Source organism: Rhodnius prolixus, unplaced genomic scaffold (assembly GCF_049639745.1).
Source record: "Rhodnius prolixus isolate KJV_2025 unplaced genomic scaffold, Rpr scaffold_15, whole genome shotgun sequence".
In the NCBI taxonomy this organism is placed as follows: domain Eukaryota; kingdom Metazoa; phylum Arthropoda; class Insecta; order Hemiptera; family Reduviidae; genus Rhodnius; species Rhodnius prolixus.
Window position 1 is genome coordinate 6,745,105 of NW_027411605.1, and position 21,983 is coordinate 6,767,087.

The 21,983-nt window shown below is 38.0% G+C and overlaps 1 protein-coding gene across 28 annotated transcripts in view; it reads right to left on the reverse strand.

Moving 5' to 3' along the window:
• CaMKII (Calcium/calmodulin-dependent protein kinase II) overlaps positions 1-20,901 on the reverse strand; it is a 127,588-nt gene extending 106,687 nt beyond the window's left edge. For 21 of the 28 annotated variants that reach the window (XR_012459073.1, XR_012459072.1, XR_012459074.1 and 18 more), the window contains exon 1: positions 19,811-20,659. Coding sequence is in view for 23 of the 28 variants with exons in the window: in XM_074129761.1 (XP_073985862.1) it covers positions 19,811-19,875 (65 nt within the window). In the remaining 5 variants the exon portion in view is untranslated. Of the gene's footprint in view, positions 1-19,810; positions 20,664-20,763 lie in introns of those variants that run through there. The other 7 variants (XM_074129762.1, XM_074129759.1, XM_074129750.1 and 4 more) reach the window with 3 other exon arrangements.
• Positions 20,902-21,983: the final 1,082 nt, after the last annotated feature.

The following is a 21,983-nucleotide window of genomic DNA, read 5'->3' on the forward strand; positions in this document are numbered from 1 at the left end:
TTCTGTTTCGGGGAAATGTAATCAAGTAAATGGCGGCTAGAGGAAGGCAGTATATCTTGAATTGTTTTCAAATAATAGACATAAATGTTGAGTGTAGGCAAGAACTCTTAACTCCCAAGAAAAATATCAGAGATAAGTCTGGCTTGGAAATAGTTGGTGTAAATAAAGTGTATAGGGGTTTGGGGTTTGGTCTGTTGTGCAAAATGTTGGAGCAGTTCTTAATGTGGAGGGGTGTAAGCTTTAAAGCAGGGAAGCAGCCAGCACAGAGACTCCAGCTCTGCCGCGGGGGGTGCCGCACAGTCGGCTCCAGCTATCGGCCGCGATAATTCTGGAAGTTTGCCAACTGGACGAGAAGTGCGATAAGAGTGTCTAGCAGCAGAAGCTCTAGTTGGAGGCCTCGAGTACCCTTCCTCGCTAATATTTCTGTTTTATGGCCCGTGTCGGGCACATGCCCCTCCACAGCATACTATACACCATCTCAGTCTCCATGTACTTCTAGCGATGTAACAAAACCCTCGTACATCAAATTAGTCGGCCAGACTATACCTAAACCGTTGTTGTTATAAATCACTTTAACTCACTCACACTTGTGCCAGTTTTTCAATCGCTACCACGAACGTTTTGGCAAGCAAGAACTCTTCTTTCACCTGTTATACCACAGTAAAACTCTTACCCCACAAAAAATATGAACCATTATGAGGTTTGGATTATAAGGTTTTGAGATATGGACTACAAGGTATGGAGCTTTGAACTATAACCAGGGTCAGAAACAAGTTCGAATCTACCTCACTAATTTTAGAGTTTAGAGGCAAACTTACTTGAGAGGCACTCCTGGGGACACTCACCTTTGGAACCCATTTATTTGAAACCCTATTCCAGAACAAGCAAATTAAGGGCACATCTTGGAGAGAGGCATTCCTTCTAAAGTTCTATTTCATTCCAAAGTTCGCTCCTAGGCACTGATTTAGCTCGAGTATTAAATATTGTAGGAGTTGCTGAAATTCCGAGTGTGAAGGAAGTGGCATTACCGGATGTGCGAACTTCCTGACTTTATCCTTTCTGGGTTTTGTCCGCAACGTTCTCCGCCGCCACAACAGAGCAGACTTACGCTCGTCTGAGACGTTTTTCGTGCAAATGAATTTTAAGATTGTTTTTTTTTTTTCTTTTCTAAAGAGAAGAGTGTAAGTAAAGAGTAAGTAAAGTAAAGTAATCGCCTATTTTTTCAGGCGGTGCTTAACGTCCAACTACCAATTAGGTGTGGTGGACGGAGGCGACTAACAAACATACTTTACTGTAAATTTCTTTTATTAACCATTAAATAAAATCCAAGGCCTCTAGACCGGGAATCGAACCCACTAACCAACAATACGAGTACATATTAGCTTCGCAGGTCTCGCCTCTAACCGCTCGGCTACCGTGGCGCCTAAGAGAAGAATGTATTTGGGCTTCTATCTAAAGTGCCATAACTGGGAATTTTACGGCCTTACCATTCCGCACAGTTACTATATATTGCTGGAATTTCCATTGAATGTTTTTACACGCTAGATAATCTTTTTAATTTTCCCGGAAACAGCTCCTCCCCCTTTCCATCTACCACACTAACTGTGACAGACACAAACGGCATTTTTACTCGGAAAAGATATTTTTCAAAAGTGATTTCTCTTTTCTTGGAAGTTTATGAATAAGGCGCTGCAATCTTTACCAAAGTGCACCTGATCATAAAAATGTAATGCAGAAACTTGTGGTCAAGTGCCCAAATAATTCTATTGGCTTTCTTTTTACTCTGGGAAGTGCTGTAATCTCGCCAAACTTTCATCTGTTCCCTTGAAGTCCCCTGAGTCTCTAAACGAATGGTGTGTAGAAAATGGTCCGCGTGTAGTTTACTAAAAAACGAAAAACATTGCAGGAAGTTCAGCCTCAATACTTTCATTTGAGAATCCCATGAGACTTAACAACGGAAGTACCACTTTACAGGATATGTGGGTACGTTTTCACATTCTACGTCTATTATTTGAAACAAAGTTTTTAAACTTTTTGTATTTTTTTTTTGTTTCCAATTTTTTTATTTAAACTTTAAACTGTATAAAGTAGTAAGAGGTCAATATTTTGGGCAAAATTTATTGTTTTAAGTAAAAGTTAGCTTCCTTTGGGAGTGTCACACCCCAGTTCATTTTAACACTTCCGTTAAATCGATTGTTGCAGAAATATATGTATTATAGAAATTAAGTAGGAGAGAGTTCTTCCTTGTTTCCTTGTGGCTAGTTCTGGCGGCAAGAGATGAGCCGTGGCGGGAGGCCGCAGTGCAGAGTATTGACCGGGGTGGGAGAAGGGGTACGCCCCCCGCTGGGGGCAAGAGTCACCGCCCCCCACAATCTCACACTCAAAATCTGACTCAGTAATATTCACCTGTTAATTTTCATTAAATTTTAATAATTTTATTCGCAAAGAAAATTAGGTAACAAGTTGCACTCCACAGGTCAGGATATCCTCCTGTGACAGGAAGAAGGAAACGTACGAGTGACCAATGGGGTATTCTATCAAATCAACAAGTTGCAACTTGGACTTGGAGAATTAAGACCAAGCCAATAACTATTACACGTGGCTGAACACAAGGGTGTACTTTATCGTCTGCTCTGTCCTACTTACACGTGTTGACGTTAAGCACGTGTAATCGCTAAGTTCTCTTTAGCTTTTTAATGTCTCAATTAAAACTAAAATTGGGAAACTGATGGAAAACTAAAATTTATGCAATAAAGTGAAACTTCCGTGGAATAGACTTCTTTTTAAGTAACAATTTCAATCAAATAAATAATTTATATTAATATTTTACAATGAAGAGGCTGCGAAATACCCTATAACACTTTGGAGGGAAGATTGTCCAAACTCTAACCAAGAACTCAAGTCATATCTTGTAGATAACTGTTGTAAGAGACCATATGTTTTGACGTGTGAAAGGTTAACTTAAAACAAAAGGATTCAGTAAAATGGGATGGGACGATTTTGACCAAATCCTTAATGCCGCATCTCTTAATCCCACGACCAGAGTTAGGGAGCGACACCCTTAGAGGCTCTGGTCGACCGCAAACATCTGGCCAATGCACTTCCAACAACGGATTGGCACCAAGGATGTTCTCCTCCCGCTCAACTCGTAACCACAATTATTGGAGTTAATGCCTAACGCCATCGACTACTACCAAGCAACTGGCCCGGGAATTTGGCTTCCGCCTGTAGTTCAGAGTTACATAAAGTATAACGCCCGATAAACTTGTCTTCTATTAATTTGTGATCATTGTCTGAGGGATAAAGGTTCACTAACCCAAGATACTTGCAGTCAAGGTCATAGGATCAGTGTGAGCAAGGAAAAAAGGGAAACCTCCAGTGGCTGATAGCCTCCGTTAGGAAAAGGTCAATCGAAAGCACTGACAGACAACAAAGCTTTTGTAATTAACTTTGGAAAATAAGTTAGAGACATGAAGTTAGAGGAACTAATGAGTTTGGAACTTAATTAGAACCGCATTCAATTAACAGTCAGTGTCAGGTGCACTCACCTTATTATAACCTTCCAGAACAAGATAGCCTGCCTGAGTACTGACCCAGACAATTTAGTAAAATCTGAAGCTTCTTTAATTAAAACTGCAATCAAACGGCCCTTCCTACAATTAAATAGTTGTTTTGCTTAAATATCGATATTATGTATAGAGTACGAGCCTGTTAAACTAGCGGTACTAGGAGGAACCATGCCCATTCTGCCACTCATTTTAAGATACCCTGTGACAGAAAAACCGAGGTTTTAGCGAATGTTCTGAGTGAATCTACCACCATAGTAACTCTATCAATGGTTAAAACAAATTAGAACGATATTTCATTAGATATTATATGTATGTTAGAATCGAGGCGCCACGGTAGCCGAGCGGTTAGAGGCTAATATGTATTGTCGTACTGGGTTCGATTCCCGGTCTTAGGCCTTGGATTTTATTTAATGGTTAATAAAAGAAATTTACAGTAAAGTATGTTTGCTAGTCGCCTCCGTCCACCACACCTAATTGGTAGTTGGACGTTAAGCCCCACCTGAAAAAAATAGGCGATTACTTTACTTGTTTTATATGTAGAATCTCCGAGTGTCTTTCATAGATTGAGCGATAGGTGAAAATTAAGGACACGAAGACTGTTCCCGTATCTTTTGCCTAAAAGAGTAGTTACCAAAGGAACAGATGACCATGGAGTCTGCGGGAAAAGCAAAAAGTGATATTGAGATATACTGTGAGTATCCCAGAGCTACAGCCAACCACCCAACACGAAGCAGCAGCTAAAAACTGCTAGGCCTGGTAGCCTGGTTACCTGCAAAAGAGCCGGCATCAAACTGACTCAGTCAGCGAGAACTCTGGTCATTACGTAAGACTGGAGGAAGAGTGGGGCCTTGCGGGAAGGGGCGAACTCTAGTGATGCCCGCGGCTAAATATAAACACCACGATGTGCTTACATAATGACCTAAATAGCGGGCCCCCACTACGGGTCAAAGCGGCCCGCCACTCACACTTTCTCCTCTCACCAAACTTTGCCCTGTTATCTAGCTTCTACTTGGAGGCGGCACACACTCGTCAAATAGCTTCCTGTCCGCCACAAGGTACCAACATTAGTCCCTGTGCATATGCAGTGCTTCATGTTTTTTAACATGTTACCTTAGGGTGTCTTATTTAGGGACATCTGATTTATGCTTAACATTAAAGTAATCGCTACAATGTTCTGCCTTATCAAATATACGCTATTTGCAATTTGAAAGCAAGAGGAAGACCTTTTCATTTTCTCATTGATGGCAAATTGGCTGCACCTAAATAATTTGAGAAGAAGGAACTAGCGTACTAGCAATCACTAGGGATTTTTAGTCTGGAATTATGAGGCAGTTGGCAGCAGTGAGGGAGAGAGAGAGACCAGGATTGAAGATAAGGGGCGGCCGGGAGATGCAAGCCGATAAGAGCCAAGGACCTTGACCGGCTGTGGCATCCGGGCACTCCCACTTCCTGCAAACGCTACTCACTTCCTTTCCTGCTAATCACTTCACACTTCTAACCTCATACTCCATATTTCTGCTCCATTGTGTCCAAACTCCTAGTATAATGTTCATCAGATCATCCTAAAGAAAGTCACTCCAGTATTTTAGAACATCCACAATGGGTGTCTTTGGCGGCTACTTCTCAAATGTCTAAAGATGAATAATGCTACTGGTGAAGGTAAAAGTTGCACAAATAATATCACAAAATCTTGGTCGAATTCTCTCCCGCGCAATTCTGTTTAACCGACTTATCGACAAGCAACATTGCATTTACTGAAAACGTTGTAATGTTATTCCTTAATATTACACAGTTTACTATGGTCACATAAGGCTACGGTTCCTTAAAAACCAACACAATACGTGTATATTCCAGAGTAAATGTTTTTCTAAGCAAAAGAGAATATATAAAGTCTTTGGTGCTTAGTGGTTGTGGAAGGGTCAATTGGAACACCACATTTCTGACTTTATGCCCAAAACTAAATTTCCAAAATTTGCCCTACTCCTTTTTTTGGTAAGAGCAAAGCACAAAACTACACCAGCTAGTTTCGATCTTGATGTCAGACCGGCGTTTTACTGGTGTAGAGAACAGCTTGTCCTTGGCAGAAGTGCAGAACTGTTGCATCATTCAGTACGGTTGCATGTCACCAGTGAATCAGATAAGGCCGACGGCTCAGTTAGCCCCAGAACGATAATGGGCCAGGCCAACATCTTTCTCCTCTTAAATTCCTACTTTCTCCTACTCGTATTCGCCGGAAGAATTACGAAAAGTGTCTAATTTTCGTTACTTTACACCGGAAATACGTCATAGTACGCAATTTTTTTTTTGCGTGTGGTTTGTGGACGGATGTGAATAGAATACCTCAAAGACAGAAATTGAAGCGAAAAATTGAGGAGCACTTTATCGAAATGAAAGGATCATACTTAGGAAAGTAAGTTGAACTTATTCAGCATTATTGTTTCCTCAACAACTTGTCTGCTTCTGAGTTCTGATCGGCGAGATGATATCCACGAAGGAGATGAATATCTGTCTAGGAGTCTAAAACAAGACCTACTGCCCTATAATGCTCCTGCATATTTCGTGCTGACTGAAACAGGTGTCAAGGCTGTGAAAGACATCCAATTTCCATCTTTATATTAAGTTCATGGACAACTAATTGTCCTTCTGTATAGGACAAAGTTAACACCAGTAATCTGACTAGATAAGACTCCTTTCTTCATAACTTTCAAGCGACTGGAAGATGACTGGCCGATGTTCGTTTACTTCGCCTGGAGCCTGGACCTGATGTAGTAACATCAAGAAACTCTAGTCAACTTGGAACAAATTTCACTGTTTCCAAACGATCTACTAGAATCGGACTCTCTCGATGACATATTTCCCACAATCACCGTACCCTCGTTTATCCAAACCATATAGCTCAAACGTCTCCCCACTGTAAATTGAAATCCTATTCCAGTCTTCCGTCAAAAAAACAATTTCCTTATCTAATAATTTCCACTAGCTGCGTATTTCCCATTTCTCTTTTTTTCCATGCATGTAAACTTCTTGCTCTAACCTAAATGTTCCGAAGGTTATATATAGTATTTCTTTTAGAAGTTCATACAATAAAACTTCTTGGTTTATAAAAGATACGTATAAATTTTTAAATGCAGTATTCATAGTGCAGGTATATAGTATTCTTAGAGCTGCAGAAATCGGACTTACTGATTCATTAAGAGAATGCAGAGAAAGCAATGGTACACCTAATCATACTCTGTGCAGAGTATTTGGGGGTGCAAGGAGCTGCAGATTGACTCTAAAAAACAACAAACTTGGAAAAACAGGAAGTTGTAAAGTATGTTGCTCTCCACGTCCAACAGAAGAAAGTAATGAGTTTGGCTGTTACATCCGTTTATACAAACCTATAACCGTGAATGACTGGCAAATTTTTCTTGAATCAAATTCCATTGAAATTGCGCTACAAAAACTAGCCATTCTGGTACTTCGAAGACTGCTCCTCTGCAACGGTTTTTCAGGACAGTAAAATGTTGAAAAAGGAATAATGACCAACTTCCTGATCTTCTTGTTTCCAGGTCGATATTTCAGTAAAAAACCCAGAAGTGCTGGACTTAGCTTATCAAAGCGAGATATCTGATACAAAAAAATCAATTTATGTTACTGTGTTTTCTTTTATTTACGAGCTGGCAGCTGTTATCGATGTGCTATTTACCAGCTAAATTTAAACGTATTTACAATATCTCGCGATATTGTGAGCTATTTATCATGAGTAACATTGCTACAATTAAACAAATGATAATACGATAATTCCAAGGTCGTACGTTCTACAGTGGTCCACTGTACAATATTATGTTCATATGAAATAATCTCCTGCAGTCATTTCTCTCTTTATTATACTTGGTTGTAATAAAAGTGAACAATAGAATGTCGATAGTTGTAGCTGAGATAAGGTACGTAGTTGTAATGTGCGAGACACGTTGACCTTGTAATGTTCACCGTCAGATTGTTATGTTGGGACAATTTGTTAGTTCAGTTATGATCTGTAGCTGCTTCTTCTCATCTCTACATTTAGCCTGTCCTGCTTCCGCAATGAGTTCTAGTTTGTCAAGATTACTTCTTATTTCCTGTTACTCCAGCTAAGGAAGGATCGAGCCAGTTTTGACTTCCTCTTGGACATATTCGTTTTAAATTTCATTGAAACACTAAAAAAATTTTTAGACGTAAATGATCCATACGTGAACTAAAGTAAATCTCAAAGTTTTACATAGGACCATCTTATACTCTCATTTCACAAGGCGTTAAATAAGGTTTCCTAAACTTCCATTTTAGATATTCTAAGATTTTACTACCTCTAAGTATTTGATTACTAATTTCTAAACAAACTTCCAAGAAGAAATAGAATCAATACCCCGGAAGTGCAATTTTAAAGAAAGGCTTTTCCTGTAATTCACTATGAATTTGCCGAACGGATTCAATTGAAGCTGATCCATTAGATCAGTACGCCATTAGCGTACTTAAACTAAATGTCAGTTTGGTTTGTAATTATTGCTTAAATAATAGTTTGGTTCAGAGAGAATGTGTCGCATTCTATCGACATTATTATTAAATTGATCTCTTTTTTCTTTTTTTTTTAAATGCAATTCTATGTTACAATAAAATTTAATTATATTCGTAAATTATGGTAAGAAAAAGTCATGTGAGTGTTCGTGCGAGATTCTTTTCATGAGAAAGTAAAGTGAAACTGTCGAATATTGGCGAAAACTATTCAAAAACGATCGTAACTTAAGAAAAATTTCTTGAAAATTGAGAATGATTTAAAAAAAAAAAAATTCTCAGCATTATTTCTCAATATCTACGTAAGATTAATATTATTTCTAAAATACTAAAAAAAAGTTAATAAAATATGAGAAAATAATGAAAGATTTAGAAAAATAAATGAAAGGTATTGCAGCACCATTGTTAGTATGCTGTGACCAGCCCATAACTGGTTTTCATTGGACGGGGCGTGACTACACTAGAGGTGGGCGTGACCCGCCCACTGTCTGCAACCCTACTACGCTGTGATTAGCCAATACTTTAACCTTGATAATTTCAATGAAATAATTAATTTAAATTTTTTTTCCCAACATTTCTCCCATAGGTATTTGATGAACTTTCGAATTAAGCAAGAAAAAAAAAATCTTTAAAAATAAGATAAATAATATTTATTTTGGTATGATACTTCATGTTTTACACAATTGTCGTTAACAGAAACAAAAAACTTCAGAAATGGTATTTTTTAAATCGTGAAATAGATAAAAGAGAAATAGGCAGTTAGTAGACTTGTAGGCCGCCATTAAATAGGCTGTAACTTTGTACTCCATTCGGTAGAGAACTCTGGTGGCAATTTCTGTAAAACATAAATGCAGTTTCTACATTCTCATTTAACCATGTTAGAAATTCACTAGACCTACATAGGTTTACCTAACACTAACATTTAACCACGTTAGAGATTCACTAGACCTATATAGGTTTACCTTACACTAACATTTAACCATGTTAGAGATTCACTAGATCTATATAGGTTTACCTTACACTAACATTTAACCATGTTAGCGATTCACTAGGCCTACAAAGGTTTACCTTACACTAACATTTAATCATGTTAGCGATTCACTAGATCTACATAGGTTTACCTTACACTAACATTTAACCACGTTAGAGATTCACTAGACCTATATAGGTTTACCTTACACTAACATTTAACCATGTTAGAGATTCACTAGACCTATATAGGTTTACCTTACATTAACATTTAACCATGTTAGCGATTCACTAGGCCTACAAAGGTTTACCTTACACTAACATTTAACCACGTTAGAGATTCACTAGACCTATATAGGTTTACCTTACACTAACATTTAACCACGTTAGAGATTCTCTAGACCTATATAGGTTTACCTTACACTAACATTTAACCACGTTAGAAATTCACTAGACCTACATAGGTTTACCTTACACTAACATTTAACCACGTTAGAGATTCACTAGACCTATATAGGTTTACCTTACACTAACATTTAACCACTTTAGAGATTCACTAGATCTATATAGGTTTACCTTACACTAACATTTAACCACGTTAGAGATTCTCTAGACCTATATAGGTTTACCTTACACTAACATTTCACCACTTTAGAGATTCACTAGATCTATATAGGTTTACCTTACACTAACATTTAACCACGTTAGAGATTCTCTAGACCTATATAGGTTTACCTTACACTAACATTTAACCACGTTAGAAATTCACTAGACCTACATAGGTTTACCTTACACTAACATTTAACCACGTTAGAGATTCACTAGACCTACATAGGTTTACCTTACACTAACATTTAACCACGTTAGAGATTCACTAGACCTATATAGGTTTACCTTACACTAACATTTAACCACTTTAGAGATTCACTAGATCTATATAGGTTTACCTTACACTAACATTTAACCACGTTAGAGATTCTCTAGACCTATATAGGTTTACCTTACACTAACATTTAACCACGTTAGAAATTCACTAGACCTACATAGGTTTACCTTACACTAACATTTAACCACGTTAGAGATTCACTAGACCTACATAGGTTTACCTTACACTAAAATTTAACCATGTTGGAGACTCACTAGACTTAATAGGACCATCCTACACTCATATTTAACTTATTTTTACCACATTACATGTGATCTATTTATGTATTAGTCTGATTTTTCATTTTATGTACAATACACTTCATGTTGGTGAAGTAAGTAATTTGTGCTACTTCTTTTTCACCTTTGCAGACGCTCCTGGACTAGAAATGTCCCACATAAGGCTACATTGCTCAGGTAATTAGTGAGTAATTGTTTCAGAATTATGCATACATTACAGTAAATCTCACTTTATGTAACATTGAACCAACCTAGGACCGACTTGCCTCTTACAAATGTAGGCGAATACTACTTTAATATAAACAGAAATAACCTTCCTTTCATCTTTTTGAACCGACTTGGTTACTCAATGCGGATAGAGAGGATGCACTTTATTCCTCATTTATCGGTGTTTTCCGTGAGCAAGTTAAAAGAATTACTTGTTACTCCTCCAATAAACTATCTATTATTTGTTTTACAGATTTCATTAACAAAAATCCTATTTTAAAGGTGCCCCTTGCCCATGGCCGGATTTTCCTATAGGCTAACTAGGCTTCAGCCTAGGGCCTCAAGATCAAGAGGGGCCTACATTCAAATTGTTAGCAAAATTAAAATTACATTATTCTAAAAACAGTACCAATAACAACATGTTTCATTTAATATATCACTGTAGTGATGTATTTTATTATCTCTCATGTAATTTACAAACTTAAAAAAGGGAGGTGAAAGGGCCTCATCAATGGAATAGCCTAGGGCCTCTTTTCATCTAAATCCTGCCCTGCCCTCACCAAACAATTGCTCCAGCGATTCCGTTAATAGAGACGTTATCAGAACTTATTTCAAAGAACGGATTGCGATAATCTTCAACCAATGTCCTCAACAACATCTTGAGTTGTGAACAAAGGAAGACAACCACACAATTTTTGGAGAGGCGTCTTTGGGATCAGAAAGGAAACAATAGTTAAAGAGAAGAGATATTTTAAAAGTTTTTTCCCAATTCTCCAAGTACTTTCTACAATTGGTGGCACTCATATTGGTAAAATAGAATCAACTAATTTTGGTTGATTAAATTTTTTAATTTTAATCATGTTTAAAATTAAATTTTGTTTTAATTTAATTGGTATTTGATAGATTACATTTTTTCCCATCTCTGACTCGAGTAGTCATATGCGCACTGCGAGGACCTCATTCCCGCTGATAACTCCATTTCTATGGTAGCGTTTGATTGAAAAAGGAACCTCAAATTTCTTTTTCATCGGTCCAAAAGTAATGGAAGGTGAAATCACTCAAAACATGGAATGAAGAAAGTGAGTTGGTAAATAGAAAACAAGCAGAGATATTGACTGCGTGCAGCTACAGATTAGCTGGCCAAGGTCGCCCGTATCGATCGCCATTGATACATTCCTCGCGTCGCTCTTCACACCCAGATCTAGTCGGACCATATCGGCCGGTATTTCTCGAGTCGCACATTTCCGTTATTTAAAGAAATAAATGAGGTCTACACTAGAATACAAAATACTTGGCGGGTAATTATAGATCCTGTGAACTGGCTTTATTTCCCCTCAGTACCCTTTTCAATATCCACCACTGCCTTCTCTATAGATACAACGCATTCCTGATAGTTCACTTATATGTTTATCCAGTCTTTGTTTTTTTGTTACATTTTTTTACATAAACGTTCACGCCATCTCTAATTCCTTTTCAACTTCATCCTTTTTATAATTTTGTAAAAACTTTTCTAATAATTATTTTTAAGAGAAACAGTTTTTCCTTTTTCAGTAGTACCCTTCAAGAAATTTTCTTGGAAAAGCAATCCAAGTGACAAGTTCATTTATTAAAAGGGAACATGCGCATGAAGTAGTTGTGCTCAGTTACTTAAGTCGCACTGAAAAGAAATGCAAATTTTGAGGTAGAGTCTAACACACAGAGTAGATGTACTTTAATATCGATTTTTTTTTTTTGATTCCAGGGTCAACAAAACATTGAAGTTGTAATTGATAAAATCGATATCGGAAATGTGACGCGTCGCAAGACTTTCCTTTGGAAGAGGAATGAATCAGCAGACAGAGGGTGCCAGTAGCAGCCGCTCACATATCTCAAGAAATATAAATTCTCATTAGAGAATTCCGCTCGAGCTGGAAGCAGTGACGTATTAAAAGTTGTAGGCGAAAACCGGAAGTATATCCAGTTATGTCACGCAGTCAGGAATTCAGTGTGAGAAGCCTTGAGTAAGGTGAAATAACTTAAGTCTGGCGTGCATCACCCGTGTCCCTGTGCAGACATTTAATAAAGGAGTGAACGCGTACGAGCGAAGGTTGTGGGTGTGTTAGTTTGTCAAACTGCACACAGCCAAGACTACAGCGGACTGTATGAATACAGAGCGTATATCCTTGTGGTGGCTGTTTTTCACACTAGCACTGGCTCTCTTCATCTTAGGGACGAACACCACAGTCACGTGACAAAACCAAATACATCGCGCTTACAATAAAGTGGTTACCCTGGGCAACAGAGCGCTCTAACTGCTTGTTAACAAGTTTAACATACACGACTCTTTTTAAATCTTTCATCGGCTGTAACCTGTTGGGAGGTTTTGTGAAGTACAGTACAACCTGGCCCTTTAATACCTTCTTGTTTTTATATTTCAGACTTTCTCTTTGTTTGAAGAGTGGTTGATTATTTAGGCGTCACTTAGTAAAGGAACTCGAAGCATTTAATGCCCCTTCATCACCCAAATAAACTAATATCGCCGACTTTCTTAACCATGAATCGAAAAAAGTCTACAACATACACCAAATAAATTGGAAAATTTCAAATATATAAATCTGGTGATTAAAAAAAAAAAAAATGCATCCTTCTAACTAAATAATATGAAAGCTGTAAAGAGCTTTTCTATCTTCCGTAGAGTAAAAATAAAAGAATGGAGTCCTTGCTGGTCAAGTATCTACTATTGATTAAATCAATATAATTCAAGGCGCCACGGTAGTCGAGCGGTTAGAGGCAAGGCCCACAAAACTTACAAGAAGTATTTGTTGTGTGGTAGTAGGTTCGATGCCTCAGATCCAGGTCTTCTATTTAATACAATGGTTAATATGAGGAATTTTAGTGAGTCGCCTTCCACGCGATCAAATTTGGTAGTTGGACGATTTAGCCCACCTAAGGATGTACACATTACTTCTTAAATCAATATAATTTACAGGTGGGAATATCATAAAATTTATTTATATCATTTATTTTTTTTACAATTTATTTTTTATCATATTCAAAGTGTTTTTTGGGAAGTGCCTCCTTGCAGCAATCCTCTACAGCTTTCCTTCTAATGCGGCGATGAACAACGATCCTCTTTCGTAATACCGATCCGGTTATACCTAAGAGAACCTTACAGAGCATCTAACTGAACTAGAAGGAAGACTTTTTTTTTTCTTTTTTTTTTAATTGGGATGTAACGTGAATGAAACCTAAGCCAACTTTATCTCCTTTGCTTTCTTTAGGAAGAGGTCTGGTTGCTCCCGTCTATTGTAACCAAATCCCTGTTCCGAGTGCAGACTAAGTACGCTAAGTAGGTTAATATGACTCTACAAAGTTTACTAGGGAAGTAAATTATCACTACGTACAAGAAAGTTATAACCTCAACCATTGTACAACCTTCCAATTCCCGTCATCCAATCCAAACTCTTCCGACCAATCACTGATGCTCCTATCAAGAACACCATCAGTTCAACCTCTCCTGCCTGACTGCCCATGCCAGTCCCATGAGTTTACAACACTCTCCACACCAGTCACACCGGTAAGTACCATCTTTTGTACTACTATCACAATTATGCATTTTCATTCTAAAGAGGAATGTGCTTACGTCATAATGGGCCCTTCAATACTTGAGCTCAAATTCTAGCCCTTAGACTTCCAATGATTGCAAACCCCTACTCTAATTAGCTGCTCTCGCTGCAGCCAGTGTGGGAAAATAGCTCTAGAGAAAACGTGCTGCCACCGTTTGCGCAATAACAGTGACAAATTGAGCTGAACGGAAATAGACGCGGTAAAGTGGATGACACACGTGTCGCCAGCATCTGTCAACAGTCTCCATTTCTTGTCTGGTAGTCAATAAAATGTTTAGAAACGCTCGCATTAGCCAGCCAGAATCTGTTTACATTCAGATAGTTTGCACTTAACTTTGTGACGCAAATAGATAACGATAGAATCTTGCACTTCTGTTACATATTTGGCGATCGGAGCGCCATAGTTCTAGAGTACGGCCGATTGGATAGAGTAGGAGGAGGTCCTAGGCTACAGCTACAGCGAGCAACATCAGGGATTTAATTGTCCTGACAATGAACCATCTACACGAACTAAAATATTTGAACTGAAACTACAAATTTAAGCGCAATCTCATGCGGCGCCAATATTAAGTCGCACAACTGTTTTCGATCAATCGATTTCCTTGAAATTTGAACATTTATTCTGATGGAGGCACTCTAGAGGGAAGATGAGCCCATCCTCTAAATTTGAACACTTGATATGGAAGAGTTTAGTCACAATAATCTTTCCTCCTCCCTATCCAGCAAGGCTAATATGTATTGCGGTACTGGGTTCGATTCCCGGTCTTTAGGCCTTGGATTTTATTTAATGGTTAAAAAAAGAAATTTATAGTAAAGTTCATTTGTTAATCGCCTCCGTCCACGTCACCTAATTGGTAGTTGGATGTAGAACCCGCCTGAAATAATAGGCATTACTTTACATTTTTTATGTTTCCAATAAAAATGATGGGCATTTCGATAGCTTTGAAGGTTGTGAACAAACAACGGTTGCAATACTTTCGCTTATCAGCCAGAAATGAAAGAAAAAATGTTAGTAAGATACGTACAAACTTATAACACGGAGGTGGTGTGCGCAACTACGTCACTAAATGTAAGGTTGCCATGGTTACAGGTTCTCTTCTTCCTTACTTGGAAGACCATTCCTTGAAATAGCTCACATCTTATTGCGCCATGGCATTTCTGCGACCCACCTGACCTTCTATTTACCTTCAAGGGCTGTTTATGACCGTATCCTCTGTTTTACTCGCTGACCAAATTGGATTTCTCAAAGATAATTCTCCGTCTGGGTAACATCCACCCGTAATAATTGCTTGGGTTCGACATGGGAGTTATATTTGCCTCAATTCTTTGTTGTCTAGCAGATTTCGGGGCAGATCCTCGAGCAAGCAAGGCTGCACTCTACAATAGCGGGTTGCTTCAGCTTTTGAATATCTTACAGGAAGTTACCATCAATCAATAGAAGTCTCCAACTTCCGATACGAGATTGGTCGGTCTCTAAACAAATCATTGTTTTTAAAGTTGGCATAATATTAAATAACTGTTATTTAAAGCAATTTCCCAAGAAAAGTCAAGAATGGGTGGAAACTCTTCTCTGAGGTACCATCCCAGTATAATGTACGGTCTCACCATCACCATCTATACTGAATTGCAATCAGACAGCCTCTATCATCTAAATATGACACTAAAACGAGAATGCAAATTTAGGTCCGACCAGATAATTTAGTCTGTAGCAAGAACGAGCGCAGGAATGCAAATATCAATGTGCTAATGAGTTGCCATAGTGACCAAATCTAATTATCTCACATATGGCCGACTTGGTCACAACACTCCTGGTGGTAACAAAACGTCTCTCGGCGCTTCCAGTATGGAGCCTAATGGAGTAGCTGATATCATCAGAACATTGGCTGCACCAACGATCCCCAGTGGCTCAGTAATATCTGCTGGAAGCGTGCATTGCACTGGAGTGTCACGTTTACTGTTTGCACTTTAAAGTTAAGAGGCGGGAAATTTTTTTAAAAAACTACCCATTTAGAAAACTTGTTGCAATCGCCACGCTTCCTTTACACCAAATTAGAAAGTAAAAACAAAAATCAATATTTCATTACACTGGTTTGTATTAGTAAAAGTAAACCAGAAACATTTTGGCCAAGAGAAAATTAAGGAGTTTTTAGTAGGTGAAGGCGGAAGGAAAGGGGCGTGTCAGAGACCACGGAAACGTTACAGGTGTACCAACTGTTTGTGTGGAATAGAGGGGCCAGTTGGCAATACTGTTCCTAAATTTCCTATGCTGTGTAAAAAAGGGGTGCGTGCTGGGACTAATTTATCTTGCCAACTGGGGGCCATTTTCTCAAATACACTCGTAACCACTAACACAGGCTCTGCAGTAGGCAGTTTTTCCATTTAGTAGCTGTTACTAATTTCCAAACGACTTTTCACACATACTTACGCAGTTAGGCTTGGACAGGTTGCCTTACTACTTACTTCCACATAACTTGGGGAGTCCCCAGAGTATAGAAAACCATTTTAACAGCAAATGACACTTTTACCTTCTTACTACCACTAGTACGATGGACGGAGTAGATCGTACCAAAGTTTCCATGTAGAACTATCCTTGGAAATATCCGCATTGAGGTTTCATCACTCTTTTTCAAATTGAAAAATTTGAGCCCAACCCCAATACTTTCTCTTACCTAGTAAACAATAAGAGGAACTAAAAGTTAATGTACAATAATGCGGAGAATAACGGAAATGGGTCAATATTTCGACGACAGGATGCCTCAGCACAAACTTGGATATCCACAAAGTTTTTGTTAAGTTGACGGCACACACAAATCGTATCGCTAACAGCCCTAAATCATTTACCTTGCCCTAATAAATAAAGGGAAGACCTTGGATAAAGAGACACGCGATCATGCCAGTTGGTAGCTGCCCGCCGTGATGAGAAAACTACATTAACTCTGTCCCTCCCGGCTGACTATCAAATAAATATATTAAATAGAAACTAGCTACATGCAGTTGCAATAAATAATATAGACAAACTGTTTCGTTACGAGTAGTTGATCTTCTGCATTTTGAAATGTTTATCGATGTTAGTACTCGCCTATTATCTTCCGCTATGAGTACATTTCTTCTTTCTCTTTCTCATCCTGCGAAGGCTCAGCTTCCTGTGAAGCTCTAAGGCAGTGCCTATCCAATATATTTTTCAGAAACAAGAAAACATTGACTAATAATAGTTTTTTTAATCAACTTACAAATTAAATCATTTAGAATATGCGCTCCACGAACAAACGAAGTCTGAAAGTTGAGAAACCATAACTGCAAAGCTTGTCTAGGCCCAGTTTGCCAGCAGACACCCATTTTTTTCTTTTACTGAATAGTTTTGGCTTTTATTTTCAAAATGGTTTCAATGAGTTTAGTTAAATTTTGTATCCAGACTATTCAAAGGAAAATGTATTAATTTTATTTAAAATATTCTTCCTCACGGTAAAAGTAAGTTGTTGGAGTGATCAGACTAGTTTTCCTTCCTGTAAGATGTTAGTTATCGGTTTGAGGTCTCCTAGAGACTAAAAAAGTAGTTTATAGTAAATATATAAGTAGTGTATGTGTGAAAACTCTACCACAAATACGAAAAATCGATGGAAGAACAAAATTTACAATTCGATTGTCCTATCGAGGGATCCGATCGTAACTTTTGGCGGTAACAATCAGTCAACCGGGAGTACTACGTCACCAAAAGTTTTTTACCTCCATTTTTCAAGTTTATCTCATCAAAACCTCAAAGGATTTCCTTTAAAATTAGTACTCTGACTGTATGTAACGTTGCTCTATAACTATTATTTTTCATAAAATTAGAGTAGACTTTTGGGTAAAAGGGTTGCCATCAAAATGCTTTGTTAGTGTGGCTCCTATCAATTAAGAAGTTACTATTCATTATTGGAACAAGGGGCGGGTCCTGTTCTCTAAGGCAGCTTCTTGTACCATTTATGAGTTTCTAAGAGAATGGTTTCAAATATTTTGTTCGACTTCCCGTCAGAGCAATGTTCTCTTTTAGTCATGATAGAAGTTACATAAAATGAGTTCAGCTTGTCTGCTAGGACTGGACATTTCTTCTGACTTGAAGAAAAAGATACGAGTTGGTCATTTGGTAGTCCAAGCCATATTCTACATATATTTATGTATATTTTATAAAATTAATAAATTTTAGACACTATAGCGTTAAAATGGATAAATTAAGGCAACAACTTGAAAGTTCTATTTTGGGGGAAACTCGCTGAAAACATTTTCAGAGTTAGAATTTAATTAATAGTATCTAGGTCAGTCTAATCGGAAGGAGAATTCCAAAATTCATTCGAATGTCATTCACACAGTCCTCAGCTTTCGTCTAAACTATGGCCGCAGTTTAGATACAAAGAGAATATAAAATTGTTATTGTTCTTTGGCAAAAAACTGAGGTGCCGACAGAAATCCATTTACCAGGATTAATACAGTTCATAAATTAGTAAAACTGTAAAAAAGGAATAAAGCAGATGGAAGAATTCTTCTTCATAAAAGTACGAGAGTAAATAATAATTAGGAAATACAGGATAATTTACATCTTCTTGTTTACAGTTTGTTTGGTTTTTTCTTTTCCAATACTGATGCGCTTTTATAACCTATCTTTTGTGTTATATTGCAAATTGACTCGCGCTGTATACATAAACATGTGCAAAACTTCTGAAGGTAATAGAGTTAATTATCTTGAGTCTATTTCAGGGTGACGTATAGCTCTACAAATTATTTAATGTTAGAGAGAAATTTATGTTTCGGAGTTTGCCTTTGAAGGTCGTGTGAGTGTGTTTGCAGGTTCCAGGACGATTGCTGGCTGATTGAAGTCTAGTCCAGTGGGAGTAGCATAACCCAGATGGGCACACGATCTTCCCTTAACTTAGCTTACATAATTAATTATTATTGAAAGCTACTTAGTCTTTATTAACATTAAATGGGTGACAATTCCTGACATAACGCAGAAATACCACTTTAGGGCAAAGCCCAACTTCCCCTCGCCCATATTGCGTTTTCCAATAACGTTTCAAATTCAAGTTGTAGGCTTTTGTGAGATAAAAATTTAAAGAAAAACGATTTGGCACTTCCGGCAGGCTCATTTTGGCGAAAAGCTCACTGTGGGGTCCGACAGTGGAACCTAATCCAGAAACTATAGTTGAACTTACTGGGATGTTTGTTTTTTTGGGGTATGCTGACCCACACTCCATTGATAGAGTTACATGTACCAACAATTTGTAAAGCCATATTTTTTATTAAACTTAGGAGAGCAGAAAACACTTCTATCCCGTGGGAATATGCAAACCCAAACCATCGCAACACTTGCTCTCATGCAGTACCGGAGAGCAAAAGATAATATATTCAGTGCTGATTTTTGGCGGATTCTGGAGGAATCGGTGAGCAGAGAGCGAGATTGCCCGGGGGAACACTGTAGCCCAAGTTTGGGCAGTGAAGTGGGCTATGAATGTGGGTCCAGTGTGTGGGTTCCCGGTGCCACGAATAGCGATACCCCACCCTCCCTCGCCCTTCTCGCCAGCAGAAATAATTTTACTTGGAGCCGGTAGAGTGCTCTCGCTCCAACAAACAGCTCAGGTTCAACGTTCGCTTGCAATTTTTTTTCATTATACTTAATAAAAAAAAGATAAAAAAGTGAGTATATCTTGGAGTGCTCGCCTGGAAGGGCTTTACCTACTGGGACAAAATGGCAAAGACATTGTTACAATTAGAAATGCAGGTTGTGGTACTTACTTGCCGAGTTCCTCCTTCAGATCGTAGTTATCGCTGAACCGCGTACAGGCTGCTATGGCAGCCATCCCTGAGCTGGTGGCTGGCACTCGGTCTCTTCTTTATTTTGGGACCAATCAACACTCACTGATACATTTATTATTTGAGCCGCTTTTAACTAATCTGCAAATGATTTATTTTATTTTTTAAAACGTTCTCTACTAAAGCTTTTTTGGGGGATTATTTCAAGTTTTTGTTTTTTTTTTACTTTAAGCGAACTAGATTTTAGACGAATTGTACAGGTAATTATTTATTTTATCTTTTGGAGGGGAATAACAACACGCAGCCTAATCTCTCTGATGGAGCACGAACTAGAACACTAATTAAGTTATCTAGTATGAAATTTGGGTGCGATTCTTGATTAGTATGTATTATTATTAATTTTTTTTTTGGTAGAGTGGGTGACTGATTGAAAAGAAAAATTGTAAGTGTCGCAGTGGAAAGCTGGACGTGGTGTGGCAGGAAGGTGCTGCTCTCTATGGGGGGGCGGCTAGCACGCAGGTCCCGCCTCAATCAATAGCCGTTCGGCCTTCCTCGCACGCACTCGCCGCCTCACTAACCTACAAATTTGGAGAACCAACAAAATAAACAATCTCTAGCCGACCACCCGACACTTCATTAACTTTTGTTCTGTTCCAAAATTCTTAACTTGTTCAAGTATCAAAATTTAACGGTGAACTAACATGGCAAAAACAACAAACAATCTTTCAGAACCATTTCTCCAAAGAGAGAAAAAAAAAATTAATTAAATAGATGAACAATGAACAAACTAGGAACAATATTTAAAAAAATGGGACATTAACAGTGAATTAACGAACGACAAGGCAAGACTGAGTAGCGACGAATCTATTCCGGGGATAGGAGCTTCGAGTTACGTCACCTGACTTCCCCCATGTGCGTACATATCTATTCTTTACCTCGTCAGCTGTTCGTACCCCCCTCTCTAGCCAACTTCCAATCCCAGACCAAATCTCGCAGCCTACTAATTCTTCTTTCATTATTTCTACCAGCGGCGAAGTGTTCCACTGATTCGCATCCTTTCTCTAGGTATCCAAAAGCTACGTTTTGTACACATTACACTCACCGCAACACCATATTGTAAAAAGTAATACATTCTCTTCAATAAAATTTAAGCTGGTGGAAATAAAACACAAAACACTTTTTAATAAAAACTTGTAATATATATATATTTATATTTTATATAATATTCTTTTATAATATAAGTAATTTTAGATATTGCATCACATATGACAGTAATGTTGAACAGCAACGGATATACAGCTGTTGCCTTAATTAACTAATAAAGTAATCCATATTAAATACTGTCTGTCTAAAATATGTATTCTATAATAAAGTAACTTTTTAGTGTACTAAATGCGACTTAGTAAAGTGGTCCCGATAGGCTTAAGATACCCACATCGCGAACTGCATCAACATTAAGGCTAGACGCATTATGAGTAATGTCACAGAATGGTAAGCAAGGTCACCATGGTTTATTAGGCTCAGCTGATAAGGAAAATGTTACTCCAATGCCTTGCGAAGAGCACAGAGTTCATAAGATCCTCACGAAGTTCACAGATATTAACGAACAGTGTCCGTTTTTAATCCCACATTCGCCCCGAACATAGGTTTTCCTGTTCTCCAGTTCTTCTCTTGGTTTCTCTATTTCTAGAATGGCGGAGGATCGACATCTGGACTAGATGTAAGTAAAGTTTTTTGGTTCCCGGTCATTGCGTTTATTTATTTTTACAAACTCCTTAGATTATGTTGCTCACTCTCTTGCATCAGAAATTTCACGGAGGCTGTATTCCTGTTTGTTCTTCAGCCTTGGGACTCCACTAGCTGGAGCTTCTTCATTTTCAATTTCAAGACAGTTTATGTCTATAATCTCTACGTTAAACCTTTCTTTACAGTCCTCTTTTTCTTTAGTACGAAGGAGTAAGCCTAATAACCTTCTTATGTCAAGAGTTATTGTCGATTATATCAAGAAGAAGAACCGACTTAATGAAGCCTTGACTTACATACAAAAACAAGATGCAACCATAAATGCTCCGAAACGTAAACCTTGCGAGCAAAAAAAAACTAAAGAATATTTTTTTCTTCTGTTAACTTTTCAAATTTTGGGGCAATTGTACAT